Here is a 25,682-nt window from a genome sequence, read left to right as displayed (position 1 = left end):
CCAAATGGAATGCCAAATGCCTTATTCAGATATGATATCGACTTCTGGGCAACTTACCTGACACCATTGTTTAATTACATTCATAAGAAAAAAAAGATTCAAGAATCTTGGCAAGGAAACATCTTCCACCCTCTCCTTAAAAGTGGATGCAGAATGGACCCTGGCAACTACAGACTAATAGCTTTAATCGATGTGGAGGCAAAGCTTTTTTCATCTTGCATACTGTCTCTACTACGACAATGGATAAAGGATCACAAAATAATACCCAATTTCCAAACCGGTTTTAGGGAAGGCATGGGCTGCTTAACCAATCTGTCAGCCCTGTCATTACTAATCGAAGGAGCAAGGAAAAGGAAGACCGGTCTAATAGCCTGCTACATAGACCTGAAATCCGGCTTCGATCGAGTTCCCAGAAAACGACTATGGGAAAAACTGGATCTCATGGGTCTCCCACCGGCACTAACGGAAACAATAATGGCTTTATATAGCAGAACATGGGCTAAGGTAAAATTGGGTGATGGAAGAAGAATATCTGCAGAACAAAAAATAACTAATGGCCTTAAACAAGGCTGCGTGCTCTCCCCAAGCCATTTACATTTACATTTACATTTACATACATTTCAATATATATCTGGCCGATTTGAAAGATCAGCTCAAGAATGTTAACGGACACCCGCCTAAACTGGCCAATGAAAGCATCCAGTGCCTCCAATATGCGGACAACATTGTAGTTTTAAGCCAAACTCCAATAGGCCTACAAAGAGCAATATCGGAACTAACAGATTATTTCTAGAGAGAAGGCTTGGAAATAAACATAAAAAAAACAAAGGTGGTGAGATTGACGGGCACCAGTGGAAAATCCTTCAATTGGCAAACAAAAGGAAAATCCATCGAGGAAACAACGGCTTATAAATATCTGGGGGTAACAATAAGTAAAAACATGTCCCTCACAGATCATAAAAGAACCATTGCCGCAAAAGCACAAGCACTGAGTTTTGCTTACAAAGTTTTGCAAAAGAAATTGCAATGTCCATCATATGACCACCTGTTAAAAGTAATGACAGCCCAAGTCTTACCATCCCTCTCATATGGACTGGAAATATGGCATGGGAAAGAAGCAGCTATTCTAAACGCACTCCAGACAAGAATATACAAAGCTGTTTTTCACATACACAAAGGAGCAGCCCCTGCCCAAATAAGGCTAGAATTTGGTTTGCAAAATCAAATCTACCAAAGGAAAGCAGCCCTAGTGAAATGGTGCTGGAAATTGAGATTATCGGAAATAGGATCTTTAAACAATTTATGTTGGCAAGAAATTAAAAAACAATATGACCAACAGGAACCCAACTCATGGGGCTATGACCTGAGAGCATCACTAGACACCCTAAAAATAGTGGAGATCTGGAACAACCCACCGGAAACAACGTCCTTTAAAAAAATTTGCAATCTAAACGCAAAAGCCTTATCTCTGGTACAAGATAAAAAGACTTTGGTCAAACGTCGACATGCATGGCCCATTCTAAATTCGTACAAACGACTAAAACCTCAACCCTATCTCACTGCGCACTTCCGGCTATCATTAAAAACAAAATTCATGGCCTTCAGAATGGGCGACCATTTCTCAAAAGACTTGATTCCGTCATGGAAGGTCACACACCAGGAACGAAGATGTAGATTATGTGATTATCACAGTGAGACCTTGTGCCACCTCCTGTGCACGTGTGAGTCTTCTAAAGAAAAAAGGAAAATTTTACTGAAACCAATTTTTAATATGCTACAGATCCGTACCTGCAGGCAAGCTGTGACCAGCTGGATAGGAGCAGGTTCAAACATTTTAATATGCCGCGGGGTAAAGTTTATGAATACTGTAGAGACCCAGCTTCAAAAAGCAGAATTAGACCACCGACAATGACTGGGTTAGTTTGTAAATGAAAAAACGAGAAAAGACATTTTTAACTAAAGGAACTTTTAAGTGTTTGCTATTTTAAATTGTTTTTGGATATGTATGCTTTATGGTTATGAAATACCAAATAAAGTAATTTTTTTGACTTGACTTGAGGATTGAATGATGTCATCAGTGATGTCATCAAGGATGTAATTTGATTTGTTATCAGCGATGTCATAAATAATGGCATAGAACATGTCAAGATATAGTTAGCTGTACTAAATATAATTGGGGAATTTCTATGTTTTTTTTAGTTCAAAACATTAATGGTATTATCACTGACATATTCACCTAACCTTAATGTTATTTTAACCATTGTTTTTTACAGTGAATTTCTATTTTTTTTTACATAAAATACTACATTTTTATCATATGTGTAACCAACCCTCCCCCCATAAGCCAGGCCCTGCAGTAAATCACTCACATGACCTTTGGCCATGCACAGGAGAGGAGCGGCAACCGGGCCTGGCTATGACCAACCCACCTGGAGGCAGCCAACCCCACACTGTGCACAGCCTTTTGTCAAGCGCAGCATGGGGTGGGCCGCAGTGCCTAGCTTTTAGTAAGGGCCTGCACCCAACTCCCGGCAGGCAGCTACCCGAAGGCAGTCAACCCACACTACTCATGGCCTTTGGTCATGAGTGAGACAAAATTACCTTAAGCGTCTGTGCTTCCAATTCCAACTATCCACAGGCAGTCAACCACATGTTGCGCACAGCCTTTGGCTATGTGCAGCAGGGGTTGGTCACAAGGCTTGGCACCTAACCCTGTGGCTAAACCACCAGCAGGCTTTCAACCTCACACCACACATGGCTTTTGGCATGCACTATATAGGGATGGCTTTCAGGACCCGGGGATCCCATCCCTGTGGCCAAAACATATATATTACGAGGGGGCGTGGAGCCTTAATTAGCCTCTGGGACCCCATCCTTCAAGGTCAAATAAATAAATAGGATGGATGGCGACCACATCCCCGGGCCAAATACAATAGCAAGCAGGAAGTGAGTTCTGTGGCCATCCTCCTCAAGCATTCTTGGGCCCCGGGGACCCCATCCCCATGGACAATACCGAAAGGGATGGGAGGAGTGCCACAACCATTCCAGAGCATTATTAGGCCCCAGAGACCCTATCTCCAAGGGCTAAATATAAAAAAGGGGCATGGGTACTGCGAAGCCGCCCTCTCTAAGACTTAATAGGCCCCAGGGATCCCAACGCCTGAGGGCCACTTTTTTATAGGGAGGAGAGACACTTCGCCCACCTCCCTGAGCCTCATTAGGCACTAGGGACCCATCCCCTAGGAATATGTTTTTTTATGGGAGGGAGCTGTGTGCCCTCCTCTCAGAGTTTTATTAGGCCTTAGGACCCCAGGGCTATATTCGATTGAAGGGAAGGGGAGCTTCATGGCCCCCACCCCGAGCCTCAGTAGACCTAACCTCCAAGGCCTTATATATTTTAAAGGGGCAGAGGGTCAGGTGGCTCTCCTCCTAAAGCTTCATTAGGCACTGGCCTGGTGATTCCATCTCCCATGGCCATATATATGTATAAGTATGTTAAATTTAGGAAGTAAAATTTTAAAAACCATAGAAATTCACTGAGCAAAACAAAGGTTACAGGGGAGTGATGGTTAGGAAATAGAATATAAAAAAACTTGAAATTCACTGAAAAATGTTATAGTTATGCGCATATTTCACTCGTAAAAAAACCCAGTGAAGTCCAGAAAAATAGTTACCTGATCTAAATATAACTTCCACCCTCGCAATGCACTGCTTATGACCTCACAAATTACATCACTCATAACATGGTCAGTGACATTACTGATGACATCACTGATGACATCTCAAATGACTATGGGCCCGCTACTCCTTTGCATATTTGGCCTGGCCCCAGGAGATTTGATCCCTGGGACTAAAATTGGTTTGGGGAGGGGGACCATGCAGCCTCCCTCACCCTCTGCATTTTCGGCAGTGCACCGGGGGTTGGGGTCTCTGGACTGTGCAAACTCCCCCTTTTGAAAAATGGCTTGGGCCCCCAGGGGCTCCCTGTGGATGGCAGCCAGGCCCCAAGGAAGTGGTACCTGTGGTAGGAATCAGCCTGAGGAGGGGGCCACACATGCCCTTTTCCCAAAAAAAAGAAATATTTGTTTGCCCCTTGGTCTAACCCACCCAGGGGTAACTTCTACATCAAGCAAGGGAGAGTACACTTTTTTTAAAATGTTTCCACAAATGTGTAGATCCCCTGCAAATGTGCACCAATATGTAAAAAAAAAAGGTTCTGGGCTCATGCTCATGCGAGGTCCCTTTAACCAAATCCTGAGTCCTAAGATGGCTGCCACCACTTCCTGGTTGAGGTGGTTCGTTCCAATCAGATCTCAGTGTGAAATCTGCTGCGATCTACAGAAACTCCCCGTCCCTAGATATGCAAAGTTTTTGAGCATTAATTGCTCAAAAACTGCTGAACAGAACTATACCAAAACAAAAAGCACTCTTTCTGGTCCTACATCTAGCTTATAGCCAAATTTGTTGTAAATCCATTCAGCAGTTTAGGCTGTAGTTGTGTCTAAAGTTCCTATGGGAAAATTAATAAGGAAACTGCATTTTGAGACACCCTTTAGACATTTTTTCAGACTAGTGTTCGAACATTATTTTGGGGTAACTGTTCATCTTGTGTACGTGGGGAGCCACTTGAAGATCTTGCAGAACATTCTTAGTATGAATAACCAGGATGAGGACACAGCATTACCTGCTTGGTAATTTTTAGTTTGTTTTCTAGGATGATGTAATGGCTGGATTTTCCGCTTAGATGGGATCAGCCCCCAGGGGCCCCTATGACCCAGCCAAAACGTACTCACCTTCCCTCCTTAGAATGTATTCACAATGGATAGATATACAGATATATATATATATATAGGTCGCACCTAAGGATGGGGAATAACAATACACATGCATAGATTTTCTACAATATCTTATTCACATCAGTTGGTCTCGCGGCCACCCCGACCCAGACCGGTCTACCCTGGGGCAGATCTGACACACAATCCGGTGCGTCTACACATGGGCCTGCAGAACCCAATGCTCCCTTTTCCAAACGGTTCGCAATCCGGCAAACCTCCACGCCAGTCTCCCCCCTGACGCTCTCACTTATTCAAGCCACAATCTTGTGGGTTTACACGCTGGTCTCCTACCCAACGTTCTCACTAACGCCGCATATCAACGACGACCACATTCCTATGAACAGTCATCAGGACAATGTCTCAGTTATCTACTCGGGATAAAACTATAATAATGACTTTTAATACGGTTCCCAAATTATATGATGTACCTCCTATTCTTGGCATCAAAGGTCCACTCACTCCCTCTTTGTTCGATCACCATTTACCTGATCGGGATTTCACATCCGTTCACATAAACAACTCTCAACTAGGAGATGCATTTACCGAGATTGAACAGGAACACGAGGCACACTGTAATTCTATAAGAATTAGGATATTTATTGACAATAAACGCAAATCACATTACTATGCAACATAATTTCTGCAAAGAAAAGGTAAAGATTAGAACGCGTGCTAATTGGGAAAAGGACGGAGGTCACCTGGTTAATATGAAGTCTGGACTCGGCAGTCATCTAGGTTCCCTTCTCGTCTCTGTGTCCTGGCTCGCCTTGCAGTCACACCCCAGCCGTCACAAGTACACGTCTGCACCGCTAGGCTCAACCTCGTCTGCTTCCCTCCAGGGCACCGGAACCTTGCTGGTTATAAGCTACTGTCTCTCTCTCTCTCTGTATCAGTGCGCTCCACGCTAATTCTCCTTCAGTCTTTCTCAGAGAGTTTCGGTCTTAAATCTTTCTCGGACTTCAAAGATGGCGACTGTCCGCCATGAGATAATTAATGGCAGAGATGCTAACGGCTAGATGCCGCCTACGGACTAACTGACCAAACTGACTAACACCTTCGCTAATATCAAAGCCCGTTCCTTCATGGAAAGTTACGGTCAGCCACCTGCCGCCCACCAAATTCTTGTACCTCCCCGTACCAAGGACACATTCCCAGCCGGCCGGCCTGAAGTTGTGTCTTCGGTGTAGAGAAAAATACATTCCTTCGATAAGGGCCAGCCTGAGCCGGTTCTCTCCAAGCGAACAACAGCTTGAAACTAAAACACTACACTTGACCTAGAAAGCCTTCTCGAGCTACCGGGCAGAAAGCAAAATGGAGTCTGTCTCGTTTAAGGCCTACGGGGCCCACAATATGCGTAACTCCATGGAAAATATCCTAACATGTTAGCAAATGGGCAAATCATGACTAATACTTATATATCTATCCCCTAACTTAAATTCATAAGCCCTATATTAAGGAAAGTGACACGAAAATACTCTAATATATGGAAGGCAGGGGCCCTGTCTATAGTCCTAATCCCTATGCTATGGGGATGATAGGCTGGAGTCACTCTCCATCATTCTTCCCCTTAAAGGAGCCAGAAAAGGGCAGCCATTACAGATGATTACGAGGTTTCTCGTGTCTGTAGGTGAGGGTGTGAGTTCTAATTCTGCTGATCACCAGGAGGAGTCCCACAGGGATCTCTTGTTCCAAATATCAGGATTTCAGTTTTGTCCATGTTGATTTTCAGGCAGCTCTCCATCATTGGCCACGTTGATCATGCAGGTTGTGAATTCATCCTGATGGTGTTATTTTTGTCTGTGAGGGAGAGGATAAGCTGGGCGTTGTCAGTGTAAGAGACCAAGTTGATCTTGTGGGCTCTGAAGAAGTGTGCGAGTGGTGTACTAGAGTAGTCGACCTCGCAGCTGGGGAACTTGGTTCGTATCTCGGTAGGGAAGCTCAACATCTTGTTACTTTTGGCAATGACATAATCTCCCCATTCCTAACAAAAGTAACTCTATAAGGCAACTGGTACTCATGTAAAGTGCTCTGATACCTTGGAGCAGACTTTGCACATTATAACCCCTCCCCCCCGGCTAAAAGAAATCCCTGGGGGACTCCGCAGATGAGCTGCATAGGAGTATGGGAGGAGACTGACCCATTGGTTTCTATTGGAGAGAAAGAAGGCAATTAATCTGAGGGCAGGACCTTGGATTCCGGAGTTGACGAGTCTTGAGATGAAGGTAACATGCATTACAGTGTCAAACGTTGCTGAAAAGTCTAAGAGGATGAGTTGGCATTTTTCCCCACTGCACATGCATGATAGTTCTGCTGTCGTCAGTAGCTGCTATGAGAGCGGTTTCCATGCTGTGGTTGCTGCGGAATCCCGACTGACTGATGTCCAGGAGGTGGTTCTGTTCACAGTGGGTGGAGAGTTACTTGGGAATTGATTTCCCCATGACCTTGGATGGGACAGGCAGGAGAAAGAAGGGTCTATAGTTGCTCTATTCTTCCAGGTCAGCTGATGGTTTCTTCAGGAGGGCTTTGACTTTGGCGTGTTTCAAGTTGTCGTGGAAGGTACTGCTGTTTATAGATATGTTGATGAAAGAAGTGAGGAAGTTGCTGATCTGAGTTCTTCCCAGATTGTTGATGTGGTGTGGGCAAGGGTCGGGCGGTGCTCCAGAGTGGATGGTTTTCATGATTTTGTCAGTGTCTTCCATTGTGTGGGAGTTCCATTCCGTGAATAGGGGTGTTGTGGTGGTGCTGGGAGTTAGCTGTTTGATGTGGTCTTCTGTGGAGGGTTGGGGTTTGAAGTTGCTGTGGAACTTGAAAACTTTGTTGTGGAAGAAATTAGAGAGGTTGTCGCAGAAGTTCTGTGATTGGATGATGATGTTGGTGCAGAGGCGGGGCTAGAAAATTCTCCATGTTCCAGTGATCTTGAGCGTATGTTCTTGCTTGTCTGACTACCCTGGGGGAAGCAAGTGCATCAGTGCAATCTTGGATTCAGTTGTTGAAGGCGATTATGTCGATCTGTAGGTTCCCGGTGGGTTTGGGCTGGTTGGAGCTTAGGGTGGGGGTCCAGTCTTCTTTTGCTATCTTGCTCCACCAGCAAATAACTTTTGGCCAGCCAGTTGCTGATATTTAGTCCACACATATAATCATCTCCACTGTTCTTAAGAAAACTTCATGACACTGAATCGAGTAGATACTTGCCTGTGATGTATAATCCTTCTAGATTGTCTGTCAAAATAAACATAGCTTCTCCTCATCGAGTTTAGCAGTACCAAATACCTGAAAAATCCATTCCTTTCATCAAGCATTGTGACTTATTTAGATAAATGCAATTTTACATTGTGTAGACAGGGCTCCTTTATGAGCAAACGAGGTGCTAAATTTAGCGTTCCACTCGCCAATGTGCCTCAGGCAACAGGAGGAATAATAAGACATGTTGTGCAAGGATGATAAGCAGCTGGATTCCACAGGTGTACAGTATCATTTTTTATGGGATGCTGTAGACATACAGGGTAATTATGAATTATTGTGTTTACCAGCCAGTGGGAGGTAAGCTGCTTCATCTTTTATGGACACTATCAAAGTACCTCTGATTGATCATTGGCATATCAAATTTAAAACCTTTCAAACTCCAGTGTTTTTTTATTCAAGTTCACTTTTACGGAACAGACCTGAGAAAAGAAGACAGCATATATCACCAGAAAGCATGTTACTGTGACTAATGAGGATGTGTTTAAATTCTAGTCTTTGGCTGCTATGATGTTCATGTGTGATCAGGTGTTCACAGTTCTTACACATTTTTTACATAGGGGACTAGAAATTTGCTATTGCTATCTGTTTGATTTTTTAATTGAGAGGAGTCAGACTGAAGTTTGAAACCACTGTTGTATCTGCATATGAATAGTGGACACCCAGAACCAATTTGCAGTTCACTTCTGGAACTGTTTAAGACTCAGAAGAAGGACTTCTCTGTTGCCCTGATTCCCTTCTGCTGGAAGGACCGCCCTGCTGCCCTGGTGCCTTAGAAAGGAAGTCTGGGTCTACTCATTGAACCCAGGACCCCAGAGTAACTCCAAAGGCTAGCTGAATGGACTACTGTGTGAGCTATTGAGAGACCCTGCATCTTACCTGTCTGCTCCTGCTGAAGTGATTCATAGCCCCCGCGGGGTGCTGCCTCTGGTCCTGGACCCTTGGTTTGGTTTTAAATTGTCCTCCTCCTACCAAAATACAAAACCTTGAACTTCGAACATTTGTTCAGCACAAAGTTCTTTGAGAACTGTCAGGAGACCTAGACCTGCATGCTGATCCTAAAATGTTGCATCGCTGGTGAGATTGACATTGTAGCAGGTCCTGCAATGTTTTTCTCCACAGCAGCAAATTCTCTTTGGCTTGAGAATACAGCTTCTCCCAATCTGAGCTTTTCCCACCCTTGTCAAAGGCTTCACAGAGGCCTTGTCCAGGGAGGCTGTGACCTCGTCTTGTTGATGACTCGGCCTACGATTCAGCCTGATGCCCTGCCCATCTGAGACTCTACCTTCTCAGGAACTTTTTCTGAAGGTAACCTGGGACTGAGTCGAATTCTGCTCTTGTATGGGACCCATCGCAGTCAGCTTTAACTTTTAACTTTGCACCTGTCTTGTGCGACCAGATACTGCAGTTGGTTCATTGATCTTTTAGGTGCTATTTTTCACTAAAAAATCTACAAATTTGAAACTTTGCTTCCACAGACAGGGTTTTGTTTGTGTTGATGTTGTTTTATTTATTAAAATGTACTCTAATTTCCTAAGTTGGTTTGGGATTTTTCTTGTGCTGTTTTTTCACTTTAGTACTTTTTCTGTGCTGCCTAGATACTTTACACATTGCCTCTAAGTTAAGCCTGCCTTCTTTGTGCCTAGTTACCAGAAGGTTAAGCACAGGTTAATTTAGTGACTTTTGTGTTTCACCTTTACCAAGCCTGTGGTTGTTGTCTGGGTGGGACTTCTGCCTCCCCTAAAGAATAACCCAAATCCTTACACTGTCAATCAATGGCAGTCAACAACCCTGCCACTTACGGAAATAGACGTACGCAAGCCCAGTGGTCTGTGGTGTAGAAGGGAGGTGAGAGGATGTGTAGCACTCACTACACTGTTGACTCTGTCTGTCCTCTCTAATAGCCTCCCCTTAAAATACAGAAAGGCTTACACAGTATTCAGGAGGAGTCTAAGCTTAGGTTGCAGTTCTCCAAGTAGACCATGTGGACCAAGATGTGGTGCATAATGCTTTAATACGACCATATCCCAATCTGGAAGAGAAAGAGTGTACCAGAAATTGGTCCATAATTAGATAGGCATTTCTGGCTTAGAGTGGTCTTTTAACGAAGACTGTTTCAGTTTGACTGAGACTCTACTCTCAGTTATCGAGCAGTTCACAATCTGGGTGATGACAGGGCCACCATAAGAGAATTCTCTTTTAATGAGAGATGAGGGGCATGGTTTACTGGGTCTTTATGTGTTTATGTCCATGTAATTACCATTTATTTCTGTATGCGCCACCTTAATTGAAGAGAATGGCTGAGTTAGAGCAAAGAAGAATCTGGGGTGAATGTATCCCTCATACAAATCCTGTTTCTCTTGATCTCGAAAGACTCACATTCTCCGGAATGCAGTCACTTTCTCCAGAAAAAGACTGTTGGCTCCCTTGAGCAGAAGTGAGGTCTTGTGGAGAGAGTGAAAACATGGCAATTATTTATTGACATTATCTCAACTAGCTCCTGGGAAATATTATGAGGCTCTAATCTCGTATTATAGTGCTTATATATTACTTTTCTGTGCAACCATAATTGACAGTCGTCTTGCCCATCTCCAATCCAGACTTGCCTCATTTGTTTGTGACAGCACATAATCATGCTTTGAGTGTTTTTAAATTCTCTGAGTGACACTTTTGGTTGGAATGGCTCGTATCTCATGTCCAAACTTCGCTGCTAATTGATCACTGATCTTTTTTAAACTGCCATTATCATGTCAATTCATTCCACTATCAAGGATGGGAGTGCTGCTTCAGAGATTTGATCAACGCAGGTTTGAATGCTTAAGTTGACTTTTTATGATTACATGAATACTTTGTGCAAATGCAATAGTTGCCACGATTTAAGAACATAATGGGGCATATTACCAAGGGCCTTATCGCCGCTTTAGCAGCACTTTTTGCCATTAAAGTGGCAATTTTTTTATCGCCCTATCAGCACAAGTTGTCGCTAACAGGCGTTAGCGACAGTTTTCTGGCGATAGCGGCCGGTTTGGGTGCCACTTTGCATGTCAGCGATATTCATCGCTAATGACATGCAAAGTAGGTGTTCCCAACCAACAGACCTAGTAAACAGCCGCTAACAGACCTATCGCCTATTAGCAAGGAGGCCCTGGCCCCGGTTAGCGACGTGAAAAGTCGCTCTAACCGGGGTCATCGTGGTTTTTTGTACACCTGCTATTTTCCTGACTTCACCATATCTAACATGGGGGGGTGGATTATGCAGGGTGAATTATGCTGATGCGACCACATGGTCGATTCAGCAAGGTTTTTCCCCTTCTCCATGCAACATCACTGGTTTTGTCGCAATGTTGGCCCTTTCTTCCCGCTATCGCTGGAATATATATCACCATAGCACTAATTTTTGCAAATACAGCGTTTGCGTGGTGATATATTCCAGCAATATCTGGGGATGAAGATCTTAGCGCTAAGCGCGTTCTGCAATATTTTCCGCAGTTTTTTGCTAAGATGGTCCATAATCATTCCATGGTAGAAAAATATTTTGATTATTTGGACTTAATCAGCTACAGTTGATAGTCTTTAGTTAGGTTCACTTTCGTGCAATCACACCAGTGTTAATTGTCACTCCTTAGCACCATTTGACTTACAGGCTCTGTTGTTATTTAGGTAGTCTTACAGGGGGTATTAGCCTGTTTTGTCGTTAAACATTTCCCTCGGACCCTCTCTTACGAGTTGTTTAGATAGAAAAATATTTTGAACATTAAACAATTTCCTGTAATGGGTAACGAAACATGATATGACCCTTTTCAAGTGTGGAGGATTTTAGTAACTGCTTCAATATAGCAACTTCCTAATGGAGCAAAAATTAGGGTAACCCTTGTGCCACTTATTATCTAGCCCAGAGATTAAAATCTTCAGTGATGAGATCCGATTTGTGCCAAATAAGGAGTTTCTAGATTGCAAAAACTCTTTCTTAAGGTGTCAGTTATGTCTTGGGGACCTATATATATAGATGCAATTATCCATGTACGATATTGTGTTAAATAGATCTTATTCACCACTACTTGAAAAGAATGAATATTTCCCACTAGTAGATAATTACCTTTCTACCTCATCTTTGCTTATCCTTTTTTACATGTTTAAAGAGCAATATTTCTGAAACTGCCAGTATATCCTATTGTCTTCCATCTAAAATACCCTGATTATCAAGTCAGTGGGCTCCTCCTGACCTGAAAATTACGCGAATGAGCCTTAAATGACCCTTGCATTAACCAACAATTACGCTTTTCTTGCTTCGGAGAAGTCCTTATATTTATTATTTATTTATTTCATCAGTTAGTTAGTTAGCAATATTCTGTAGAATGCCGAAGATCCAAGCCAATGTGTCAGAGTGCTTTACATCAAAATTCGGTAAGAATATAATCACTGTAGTAAAAATAAACAAGTGGTTCAATACACCACACATGCAGATCAAATCATATACAGGACCAATTTTAAGGCTACAAATTATCGATTAATTAAAGGGGGCGATAAAAGAAGCAATTGCGAGAATCCCACTCCAAAGTTGGATTCAGAGATCAGGAATAAAGATAATTGCTGACTGGAGAGATTGGGATGACTTTGTGGCATTTTTCGTAGGAGGAGGTGGAGTTTGAACCTCAGATAAGATGGCTCATCACCCCCAGGATGGAAACTAGCCTTCTAAGGTATGTATTAAACACGCAGAGGTTCTGCTCTCCCTCAAGAACAGTTGTCTCTTCCAGTCCAGCAGTGGACAGACGTAGTGAATGCAATAGCCTGTCTAATATGCTGGTGTGTAGAGGGGGTCAAATAATTCCAAAGGGCGTAAGGGAACCATTGTTATAATTCATGGAAGAAGCCATAATAGGGTGCCAGCCACTCCTCATCTTTCAGAACCTACCCATGCATTTTTGATAAGCTGCAAGAGGCTCAGATGAAGAGGGTGAATTATTTCTACAAGTCAGTACAAGAGACATCAAACCTGTACTACCTTTTCTTCCTCATCCCTGATTATCTAATCTTCTTGATAAGCTCAGAGCTTGTTTTGCAACACAGCAGCTAGAACATACTACGTGTCATGGCGACTGCTAGAGCAGCCAGACTTGAAAAACACAGTTCTCATAATCGCTGTGAGAACTCCTGAACATTTGTTTCTATAACGTTTGAAAATTCTGGAGACAAACCACTGTAATCAACGAATGAAAACCACTGAGAACAAGAAATCGTAAAATCTTGTTTTATTTTAGTTCACACAATTTGGCCAGCAGAGAGTAGCCACACTTTTCTTCCTGTGACAGGCTTTTTACTTGCGCTGAAGCTTACTGCCAGAACACGTGTTGACCATGGCACTGTGGCTAATAAGTATGGGCGTCAGAATATCAGGAATCTCACTGAAGGTGCTGTGCAAAATGCATCTAGGAGTGGTCTATAAAATCACAGGAACAACGAGAGAGGAATGACGAAATGAGTGATCGAATGTTGTCCTTACTTGAGAATTTTATCAAATACTTCAGTTGATACGCTGCTGGCTGGTACTTTTAATCTTCCTCTTGATTCCACAGAGGAGTACAGCAATATTAATGCTGAGCCTTTCACAGATTACATGGTTTTTGGATGGGGAGGGGAATGCTACAATATCATGTCTTCATGCTCCACAACCGAACCAATCTTGGGCAAGATTGGTTAGATGACTAGCCAATCGTTGTATCTGATAGTGGTGAAGAACATTATAGGGAAAAGAAAATGCCATTCACTTACGCACTTTAGAACCGCATGTCTTGTGGTATTCAGTGGTGGCAATTAATTGAGGTGTGGCGGTGGGAGGCCACACACACAGACATGCAGACTCACACACACCTATACATTCACATGCATACACACACACCCATTCAAAGCAGGCACACACAAATGCACATTTGTTCTTACCTACATATCTACACACACTCCAAACACAAAAAAATGATGACACTCACTTTCTGCACCATCTCAGGGAGGGAAGCCTCGTGGTTCCTGGACAGTTGGGACTGCTCTCATTGCCTGACACTAAGCAACTCAGTGCGAGGAGGCGCAGTACCTACCTCATCACAGAGTGGGATGGGGTCAGTGAGACTTGTTGTTTCCACCCCACTCTGTGACTAGTTTTCAGTGATAGACACTCAAACCTGGACACTCCAGGGCTTAATACTGAAGTGTCCAGGTCCGAGGCTATCAGTGGTGCTCTCCCTCGTCATGAGGGGGAAACCCTCCAAACAGTCTGCCAAGCTCAGAAGATCACACCAGCCGGCCTGTGACTTCTTCAGCCTGGCAAAGTTCCGCTCAAGCAGCCAGCTGCCTGCACATTTAGTGCATGTATAGTGCCTGCCTGACCTGAACAAGAAGAGTGTCTGTCAGGCTGAGCAAATACCAACAAATCACTAATCACTTGATTGTGCCTTTCAAATGTTCACATTGACCCACACAGTTTCTTAGTTAGGCTAGGCCCCACAGACATTACATGGGTGTGGGCAAGTGACCCAGAGTTATGGATTCCTTGGCAATTCTTTCTTTCAAAGGGAACTTTCAGGGTCTAGATGTAAATCCTCATTAACGCTTCCCCTACCCCTGCCACAGTAGATATTAGCATCTTTGGTATTGCCTATCTTGGGGTAGCTTTAATGACAGAAATCTGGAGCATTGGTCACGTGCCTCTCAAATGCCCAATGCTCGATCTTTCACTTGTTTTTGTATTACTGCAGAAGGTTCTCCTAATTCCTGTTAGCAGTGAAAGAAAATGCTTCCTTGGACTGTAACGATAGACCAGAGTTGGGCTCATAGAGGCACCTCTAGTGGAAGTTGTTTCTATCCTCGTGTTTTACATAGATTTCCATGTAGGATAGCTATATTCAAACAATAACTTAGTTTTAGAAACAAGACCGACTCTCTACACGTTGCTGTGTTCACCATGCTCTGAGCTAGAGGGACTAGTTAAGAAGGAATTTTCAAGAGCAACTAAGTAACTCTAGAGCCCTCTTCAGATAGCTGTCCATCCCTCGGGCACCTCAAATGGCCTGTTTCGTCCACATCTTACAACCTAAGACAAATACCCACGATTACACATTAATCTAAGTATATAACTCTTGATGGGTTATATTGCTTCCCCTATTATGGTGTCAGCAAAGAAACCTTCACCCTCAATAGCTATTTACCCCACTCCCGACATTGACTTTGGCTTCCACTTTTCTACTCTCTGCCATGATGTATTGTTTGCCCTAGGTTTCTCCTAAAACTCTAGTGCTTAGAATGCTTCCTCCAATTTATGAGTTGAGCTATTTTGTCTAAGATCGTATGCCATGGCCATCGAATCTTCACATTTAATGACTTATGTTGTATTCTACATATTTGTATAGTATGCACTCTAGCCCTGCTGCCTCTAGCTGCTCAGCCAGAGTGTGTCTTGGTATTACAATGTTGGTGTGCCTGTGATGCGTGGAATTCCTGGGTGACTGAGTGGGGTGAATGTGGCAGTTGGAGATGGGCTGAGCAGCTAGGGAGGCTGCTCCTTGTGGGGCTGGTACCACACTAGGCTGGCTGGAGTCATCACTGATGTAACTTGATCTGAAGACTGAATAAACAAGTCTTGAATGTACATCCTGGCTCCTGGTGCCTTTCTATTTAGGACACAACATTATTTTGGCGACGAGGACAGTCTTGAACCCCAGTGACTCTTGGTACAGCAAAGCAACTAGGTAACTAAGAAACTAAAGAACTAAGAGAGTAACCAAGAGATCCTACAAGCAACTTCAAGTAAAAAAAAAGAAGGTATTTCCAGGCAAGCCAGCACCATCCCCACCAGCATCCTTCCTTTGGACAGCCCCAACGAGCAATGTCACCACCAACTGACACTTCAGCCTGGAAATACTATAGCAACTGTGAGTTGGAGGATTAGTACAACTACAACCGATTTTGGGTGTTCCAGCCACAGTGGTCAACAGTGAGTTGGTGGAGTAGTTCAACCACAACCTCATCTGGAGTTCCAGTCACTTGGTAATGTACAAAAATGACTGTGAGTTGGATGGGTAGTGTCTCTACAACCAGGTGTTGTTGTACCAGCCACATCACGCTAATATGTGAAGAGTGTCTTTAAATTTAAGACAGATCAAAAGTCATGGCACAATTTGGGATATGTAGTCATTATGGAGATATCTCTTAAGAGCGTGCTGTGTATCCTCAAATGGAGTTTTTAGTTTATACTGACTTTTGTGTGCAGTAAATTAAAGCTTCCAGTGCCAAAGTTACAGATCCAAGTAACTTTTTAGTTATGACATGTGTCTGCTTTCTTGCAACTTTAAGCAAGGCACGATTTTTCAGTCATAAAAATGTGAGTACTTTCTACATGCAGTGGCTGCACAGAGGAGGAATACCTTGGTGTATAACCAAAGTGAGTGTTACCATAGTGTATGCATCTCCTTCGTTCTACTTGTCACTTTTGCAGCAACCTGTTTACAGTAACAATGGCTTTTTGCCCGGTAATCCCTCAATGTCAATTTTATTGGAATGGTGCCAGTTTATTGTCTGAGGGCTGCGTGGTTTCTACACTCCGTTTTTATCCACACTTGAGTAGGATTACCTTTGAAAAGTTTAGCACAAGGACTGCAGTGTTCATCATTAAATAACCGTAATGAATACGTGCCTGTGAGGAGGCAGATTAGTAATTTGACATTAGTGACATGACATCGCCCTGCCTTTGTTGTACATTATTTATGAATGGTGGAAAGTCTACATTCTTTTCTCTATTTTTCATGTATTTTGGTCCCTGGCTGTCCCCTCGTTTTTCTTGCCAGTTCAACTGACTACAAATAATTCGAAAATGAAGGCCCGTGTCATTCTCCTAGCACACGCAGCCTTACCTGAGTTTTCTTCATTGCCGGACGCTTCGGATCCCGATGACGTCCCTCTTTGTTCATGGAGCAACTGCGGAGACGTGCTGGGAGCCACTCGGCGCTACGTGGAAAACATGCCGCCATCTTGGGGTTTTTCCTTTCAATGTGCCTACCACGGCGCTTGGTCTCAATAAAGTTCAAACAAGGTTATGGAAGAAAAAGTATTGTTACTCTCAGGACTCACCTACGAGGAATTTTAATAACCGCTTCAAAGTGGAGGAATGAAGTCTAGGTACAACGAGGAGTTTTCACATCTTCCTTATCTTCTGCAATCGTCTATTTGAGAACATTATTATAAGCCTTGTTTCATTGTTGTTAGGGGCGATGTTCTTTGGTCATGTTCTGATTTGTGAACATCTGGTAGAAATTCTTCGTGGAGGTCTTCCCTATCTAGTATGTCGGAGACCACGTGACGCCAGGACTGGGAGTGTTATTTAGCGGCACATGTCTTGGAATGGTGATCCTTCGTTTCAAGTATGTCGAAGGATATTTTTCAATTGTTTTATTCCTGCGTTGTACATTGTTTATTACACAGGGAGCTTGTCAATGGTAAGCTCACTTGGAAACACAAGTCACGTCTGTTCAAGTACTATGGGCATAGGTTAATTCTCACGAAACTGTGTTTTTCGGTGTTTTGTTATTTTGGCGAATTTGGATAAATAACTGTATGCACCCTGCAGCATTTCCTAAGACTTCTAGCAATTTTGTTTGTGCTGTTTGTTTTCTCTTGTACAGGGAAAGTGTTTTCTAACCACAACTCGGGTGATACACCATTCACCGGCGTGGGCGCAGTGTAGGAGTGTACTTTTCTATTTGGAATAGTTTGTTGTAGCAATGGCAGGATCTTCTGCATGTTTGGCTTTACACAGTTCTCTCATGAGGGATGGTTCTAGGTTTGTTTAGCTCTTTAAAGTATTATCCTCACCTACTCCTTCATAGGTGTGTCTAACCTCTTCAAGGGGTTTGGTACATGGATTAACTCCCATCTTAGATTTTCAGTCAGTTCCCATTTTAGATCCAGGATTATTAGTTCAATGGGACTGTGTAATACTTCTACTCTGGGGTATGTAACCTCCACGAGGGGGTTGGGTCATGTGTTAGTTTCCATTAATATGTACCTAGGTGAACTCCTACGCGGGGTTGGTTGTGGGATTTAATCCCTGATACAGTTGTGCACAGAACTTTTGTACGTACCTTTATGGTTGGTTATATGGGTGACAACCCATTTGTTTTTGTTTTCCCTACACTTGAGATTGAGTTGTAGGTTACCTTTAGCACTATTCTTTGTAATGCTTTTGGGTCATAGTGCTTTATGTTACAGTGTATATGGAACATAATGCTATGTATTGTTATATGTTAAAAAATATTCTCTTTTTAAGGGGGATGGGGGATTTTGCTTTTAAATTGTATTTATCTTTACCATCCTTCCTTTGCAGAATGTTTTTCTCTTTGGATGTTTTGTTGTCATTGCTGCATCCTAGATATTTGAGATTTGTATTATTATTGATTTTCTCCTGCTTTAATGTTTTCATCCTCTTTGATGCTTTGTTCATTTGCTGCATCTTTGTGATTTGAAATGTAAATCGAATTGGACATTGTCCTCTAGTTTCCTTTTTGTTTTTGTTTAAGGAAAAAGGGATAATGTTGTATTCTACATATTTGTATAATATGTACTCTAGCCCTGCTGCCTCTAGCTGCTCAGCCAAAGTGTGTCTTGGTATTAGAATGTTGGTGTGCCTGTGATGCGTGGAATGCCTGGGTGACTGAGTGGGGTGAATGTGGCAGTTGGAGATGGGCTGAGCAGCTAGGGAGGCTGCTCCTGGTGGGGCTGGTACCACACTAGGCTGGCTGGAGTCATCACTGATGTAACTTGATCTGAAGACTGAATAAACATGTCTTGAATATACATCCTGGTGCCTTTCAACGGAGTTGTATCGTTTTGTATATTGTATATGTAAACACCCGTATCGTATAGTGATAGATACTATCTTTGTTTCACAGACTTCCCCGATGAAGGCCCACAAGGGCGAAATGCATTGGAATAGATGGAATGTATTCTTTTGAAATATAAGTTGGATACAAATACAATTGTTGAGTAAATATACCGACTGATTGAAAAATTATTTGAAACTGGCAAACAACAACTTTCAACAAGTATGAATAAAATACTAAAGAGTGTTGAACCAAAAAACAGCCTTTGTTGAAAACATTATTGTTCAAAGCCTTGCTGACAAGTTCAGCACACAACAGTCTGTGCCCTATGTGACACTGGCATTGTTGAGTGCCAGCGCAATCCTCAGTTTATTTTGTACTCCCGAGCGGGGGGTACACATAGGAGCACGACCTACGACTTAATCCTAGGATAAACCAAAGTGCCGTGCACGGCTATTATCTAAAATAGTTGAACTCAAATCCTGCTCCATAGCTGTAGCACGCAAAGCAAGAAACATGCAATACGATGAGATCACGAAACTTACGGAAACCAAAGCAGATACATTTGCATACTCCAGTGAAGAATCTTCCAAAATATATTCACTTATTCAAGAAGAAACTATTGAATATACTACAACTAAATCCAAAGATCAACAAGTGAATCAACTTTTGTATCTATCATGAAAAATCATCAACCAACGGCTACATGCCAGCACTATGATTCGATACCACAAAGCGTCTAGGATTCCAAGGGGACTGAGAATATTATTAAAACCATCCTTGTGTAAAAATTCCAAAAAATTCACTGATAAATGGTACGCAATTTTAAATAAGTGTTCTTTAGACCTCATCCTGTTGATAATCAAGGAATTGTCCCAAATACTAGAAGAATTAGAGAAAAACATAACCATCGTGAAAGAAGATCTAAGTAAAATGATGACAGCTGAAGAATTGAATAAAATACTAGAGGACACCAAAACTCAATTGGCAAAACACTAAGAAGAAGTCAACTAAAGGAAATTACGTAAATACCGTCGAGATACCATCGATTATAAATTGGGCGAAGTACATAATTGGGCTGAAGTATACGCCAAAAAAAGACAAAATCGCCCATATACACAACAGACGGATACATCCTCTTCAGACACAGATGGCGCATCAGACGCTCCTAGAAATAGACCTCCAAGACCAACAACCACAGCCACTGCTAGTACATCTGCTCAGCCTTTTTTAGGAGTAAGCCCCAACGAAGAAGAAGACCCAGGAGGTCTAGTAGAAGATCAAGGACCAGTGAAGGAGAAAGATCCTCCTCAAACCCGGAATGCAACGACCAAGAAATACAAGAAGAAGAACAGATAGATAACCTAGTAATCAACATCTCAGACGTCAACCTCACTAAGTTACAGATCACAACTCTTCAGAAGGGAACATCATTTGTACCAACAGCTTATACCAATCATTTAGAAGTCAACATCAGCTTATTCAAACTTATGAGAAAGCTTAGACTTAGACACTCATTTTCGAACATCGTTACTGAGCAGCAGGGTAACCAAGACAATAAGGAAGACTCCTTGAAAGGTCTAACCACTACAAGTACTTACATGGCTCCCATTAGCCACAAGACGCTGGATCTATTTGAACAACTAGTCAAACAAGATTTAAGTAAAATCAATTACCGAAGAAAAACCAAAACCAGGAATCTCACTCAAAAAGAATATGCTATCCTTAAAAACATAGCAGATAACCGCAAAATCATTTGTCAGAGAGCGGATAAGGGTGGCGCTCTGGTCATCATGAATAAGGACTACTACAACTCACAAGCCTTACTGCACCTCCAAGATGAACATACGTACATGGAACTTAATTCCAACCCCACTAAGGAAATTCAGGCGGTCATTGAAACCATAATATCAGAGGGCATCAAGAAAGGATGTGTAGACGACCAAATGAAAAAATACCTCTCCACGGATCACCCCAAAACACCAAAGTTTTACCTAACACCAAAAATCCACAAAGACTCCAGTCAACCTCCTTGTCGCCCCATAGTATCCACCTGTGGGAGCATCCAGAAACCAGTGGGTAAACTGATTGACAAATACCTCCAACCTTATGTCATCACTATGAACTCCTACATAAAAGACACCACCGACTTTTTGACCAAGCTAGATAACATCAAACTGTACCCTAATGAAGAAATACTTATGTGTACCATCGACTTTCAAGCACTGTACACCTCTATACCCCATTTACTGGGGTTAGAGGCAGTAGAAGAGGCTCTTTTGCACATGGAAGATGAGGAAAACATGAAAGTATTTCTTCTGGAATTACTCAATTTCACTTTGATGCATAGTTATTTCAAATGGGAGGACAAATGGTTCTTACAAAAGTCGGGAACTGCCATGGGAAATCCGGCAGCCCCAGCATAGGCGAACATCTTTATGCATCAATATGAGAACAACCACATTTTACAAAAAGATCAATGGCAACTGGGGCTATGCCTATACCTACGTTACATTGACGACATCTTCATTTTGTGGAAAGACACTAGAGAACGCTTGATCACTAACATCCAACAACTCAATTGCATTGACCAAAGAATACAATTCACCTTTGCAATTCATGAGAATCAAATCAATTACCTGGATGTAACAGTTCACAAAAAAGGAGATAAATTTGAAACCACGCTCTACACTAAGTCTACAGATCGCAACAATCTTTTGGCCTACCAGAGCTTCCACCCAACCCCCCTCAAACAACACCTCCCGTACTCACAACTCCTCTGGGTGAAAAGAATTGTCTCAGACCCTGAAGAATCAAAGACTCAAATGCAAATCATGTTGAATAAATTCAAAAAAAGAGGATATCCTAACGAGCCTTAGAAAGAGCGACACCGAAAGATAGAAAAACTTTACTTTCTTCTCAAAAAAGCAAAAAAAACTGACAGAATCACGTGCGTAAGCAAATATTCCACAGCCAGTCCCCAATTCAAGAAAATCATCAAAAAACATTGGCGGATGTTACAAACTGAACCTGACTTTAACAACATATTCGGTGAAGAACCATTGTTTGCATTTTCAAGAGCAAAAAACATAGGAGAAATCATCAAAAAACCCAAGGCCATGAAACCGCCAACAACATTTAAAGGAACCACCCCATGCAGAAATTGCAGTAATTGCAATAACATTATGGAGGGTAACACCATCACCCACCCCATGAGGGGTAACAAGATCAAATTAAATGTTAATGGTACTTGTGATACAAAGAACATTATATACATGTTGAAATGCCCATGTGGCAAGGCCTATGTTGGACAAACTGAGCGCAAATTTAAGACCAGGTTAACCGAACACAAAAGTAATATAAGGACAAAAATGCTAAAGTTAGCCGTTGCTACACATTTCATCGAGCACAACCACCAGATCAACCAAATCAAAGCATGTATTTTGGAAGTTGTAGAAAAGAATGAAGAAACAGACAACAGAAAAGCCTTGTTAAAATGTGAAAATCATTGGATATTCCATTTACAGACTTTACGCCCCCATGGCATTAATGAACGGACAGAATTTAGTTGCTATTTGTGATTCGCAAATCATGTAATTATAGTGCTGCATGCTTATAAGATCTTATACCATTTTACATTGTGATACATTGTCATACCCCGATAATCCATAGCCTGGCCCTTTAACTAAAGCGTGCGCATCAGTATAAATGAAGCCCCACCCATATACGTCACACGCCAACTTTTCCACGAAGAGAGCAGTCGCCTCCTGTGTAGCTTGCGATCCAGTTATTTGAACATTCCCGGTAAGACCTATAACTGCGCGTAAGATACTTAGTTTAAAAAAGCGCTTTAAAACGCTTATAACTACACGAACCCAGTTCTTTAAAATCTGTTACAAACCCTCTGGCACATGTGATAACTGTGGGCATGTGAATATGATGTTGGTAGCAGTTTTGGGATGAGAAATCTAGTAGAGTATAGTAATACACCAACAAGCTTAGCGCGTAAAATTCAGGGGTATCAATCTATCAGGCGTCATAAAACAAGTTCCTGTAAACGCTGTTTGGACACTGTATTTAATGCATTATGTTCTAAAAAATTTGATTAACGGAGTTGTATCGTTTTGTATATTGTATATGTAAATACCCGTATCGTATAGTGATAGATACTATCTTTGTTTCACAGACTTCCCCGATGAAGGACCACAAGGCCGAAATGCATTGGAATAGATGGAATGTATTCTTTTGAAATATAAGTTGGATACAAATACAATTTTTGAGTAAATATACCGACTGATTGAAAAAAAAATTGAAACTGGCAAACAACAACTTTCAACAAGTATGAATAAAATACTGAAGAGTGTTGAACCAAAAAACAGCCTTTGTTGAAAACTTTATTGTTCAAAGCCTTGCTGACAAGTTCAGCACACAACAGTCTGTGCCCTATGTGACACTGGCATTGTTGAGTGCCAGCGCAATCCTCAGCCTTTCTACTTAGGACACAACAACTTACAAATATCTAAAAAGAAGGCAATGATTCAATTTGATAACGTGTTTTATTTCAATGACGTGCCAATAAATAAGGCCAGAGCACGGTATTACTTTTCTGGAATCTTGACTATAATTTCCAACAATCCTTTGCACACTAATTTCTAGGTCACTTGAAGAAGACAATCTCCTTTTTATAAAACTCTATGACCTTCCTCATAGCCTTCTTCACCTCCTTGTTCCTTAAACTGTAGATAACCGGATTGAGCAGCGGAGTCACAATTGAGTAGAGGACGGGGACCATCTTGTTCCAGTCAGAGGGGTAGCGCGATGCTGGTCTCACATACACAAACATCACTGAGCCGTAGTACAGCACCACCACCGTGAGGTGAGAGGCACAGGTGGAGAAGGCGCTCTGGCGCCCAGTGCTTGAGCGGATCCTCACAATGGCAGAGATGATGGCCATGTACGTCAGAAGGGTGAAGATCAATGAGCCCACGATTATAGCGGTGGTGAAAGCATACATAATGAAGTCCGCCCAGTAGGAGCGGAGGCATGCTAGCTCCAACAGTGGCCCGGGATCGCAAAAATAATGGTTGATGACGTTGGGCCCACAGAAATTCAGCCTGGATATAAACGTCACTGGGACCAGGTTATAGGTAAAGCCGGCCATCCAGCATAGACCTGCCAAGCGCTTGGAAACAACAGTGTTTATTAATGCTGGATACCGCAGTGGACTGCATATGGCCAAATATCTATCAAACCCCATCAGGGAGAGAAAGAAGCACTGCGTGGCCCCCAGTGAAAATAAGAAGTAGAACTGCAGGAAACAGCCTGCAAAGGAAATGGTTTTAACCTGCAGGAAGAAGTCAAACAACATTTTTGGGACTGTGACTGTCGTGTACCAGATTTCCAAGAAGGCAAAGTTTGCCAGGTAGTGATACATGGGTGTGTGGAGGTTAGAGTCATATCTCACTGCAGTTATGATCAGTAGGTTTCCTGTCAGAGTCAGAACATAGATCACTGAGAAAAGTATGAAAAGTGCTGTCTGCAAGTCCTTTCTACTCGTTAGCCCCAAGAAAACAAACTCTGTGACACTTGTGTGGTTCCTCATTCCTGTGCAGTCAAACTGCCATCTGTAGGTTGAAGATAAGAAGGAAGGTTAAAAATAAAACAAGCATTTGCAATGCAATAGGTCTCGCATTTGCGAGATTTTAAGCTATTACCATTGTAAATTGCAATGCCTTAAATTTATGTGTTTAAAAGGGAAGCATCCTTTACAACGCAACTTTTACCACGCAGTGCTTTTACATCGCAACTTTTACAACGCAAACCATTACAACGCATTGCGCTGGGGGGCGCTCTAGGATAGGGAATAGATTTAATTTACTATCCAACACCTTCCCTACTATCCACGGGGACTGGAGTTGGAATAGCAAATTAAACTATTCACTATCCAGCACCCCTCAACACTAAGCGTTGTAAAAGTTGCGATGTAAAAACATTCATAGTAAAAGCATGCGTTGTGATGTCATACATCCATTTAAAAACCTGCAATAATAAAAGGCAGTCATTTACAATACCAATAGGTAAAAGTTTAGAAAATGCAAGACCTATTGCATTGCAAATGCTTTTTTCTTTTGTAGCTTCTTCGAATTTCCATTGTGATCATGCATGTATTTTTGTATACATGCCTTCCGTTAATGTTATGAATCATTCATAGTTCTACATGAATTGCTCTAGAAATGTTGTGTATTATTATACATTATATAATCTCTGTTTTCCCAACAAAATGTTTATAATCTTATATTTTATATAACTGTGATTAATAAGGTGTTTGTAAAACTCAAACTAGGTAGACCTTAGGTGTTAAAAACGTTTAGAAATGCTCCATTGCCAGCCTGTGGGTCCATCTCCACAGACCCACGTGTACAGGCGGGTATGGCCATGCCAGTTGTACTCACCCAGGACGGCAGGTGATGGCTGCCGATCTGCTTGGAGATGGTCTCCCTCTCCTGCTCCAGCAGCTCGTAGGCCGCAGTCAGGCGTCTCAGATTGCTTCCATTGTTCTTCTTAAACCACATCCTGAGCAGGAGGCCAAGTAGCATCCACCTGACGCCCAAGCCCAGGTATCCGCAAAGGTGGACAGACGGGTATGAGGTAGAAGACGGCCCTGCACCGGTAGGAAAGCATCTCCAGGAGCAGCAGGTTCACAGCCGTGGGGGAGAACTCCGGGGTCCCTCTCTCTGATGGT

At 42.4% G+C, this 25,682-nt stretch overlaps 1 protein-coding gene across 1 annotated transcript; it reads right to left on the bottom strand.

Annotated features, from left to right (window-relative positions):
* Window positions 1-23,597: 23,597 nt before the first annotated feature.
* Window positions 23,598-24,542, bottom strand: LOC147712978 (olfactory receptor 11H6-like). Its single transcript, XM_086920407.1, has one exon. The coding sequence runs from the start codon at window positions 24,540-24,542 to the stop codon at window positions 23,598-23,600; it is 945 nt and encodes a 314-aa protein (XP_086776533.1).
* Between the last annotated feature and the right edge of the window lie 1,140 nt (window positions 24,543-25,682).

Source organism: Lissotriton vulgaris, chromosome 5 (genome assembly GCF_964263255.1).
Source record: "Lissotriton vulgaris chromosome 5, aLisVul1.2, whole genome shotgun sequence".
NCBI lineage: Eukaryota > Metazoa > Chordata > Amphibia > Caudata > Salamandridae > Lissotriton > Lissotriton vulgaris.
The sequence above is the reverse complement of the archived record's forward strand: the minus strand, read 5'-3'. Positions and strand labels throughout refer to the sequence as shown.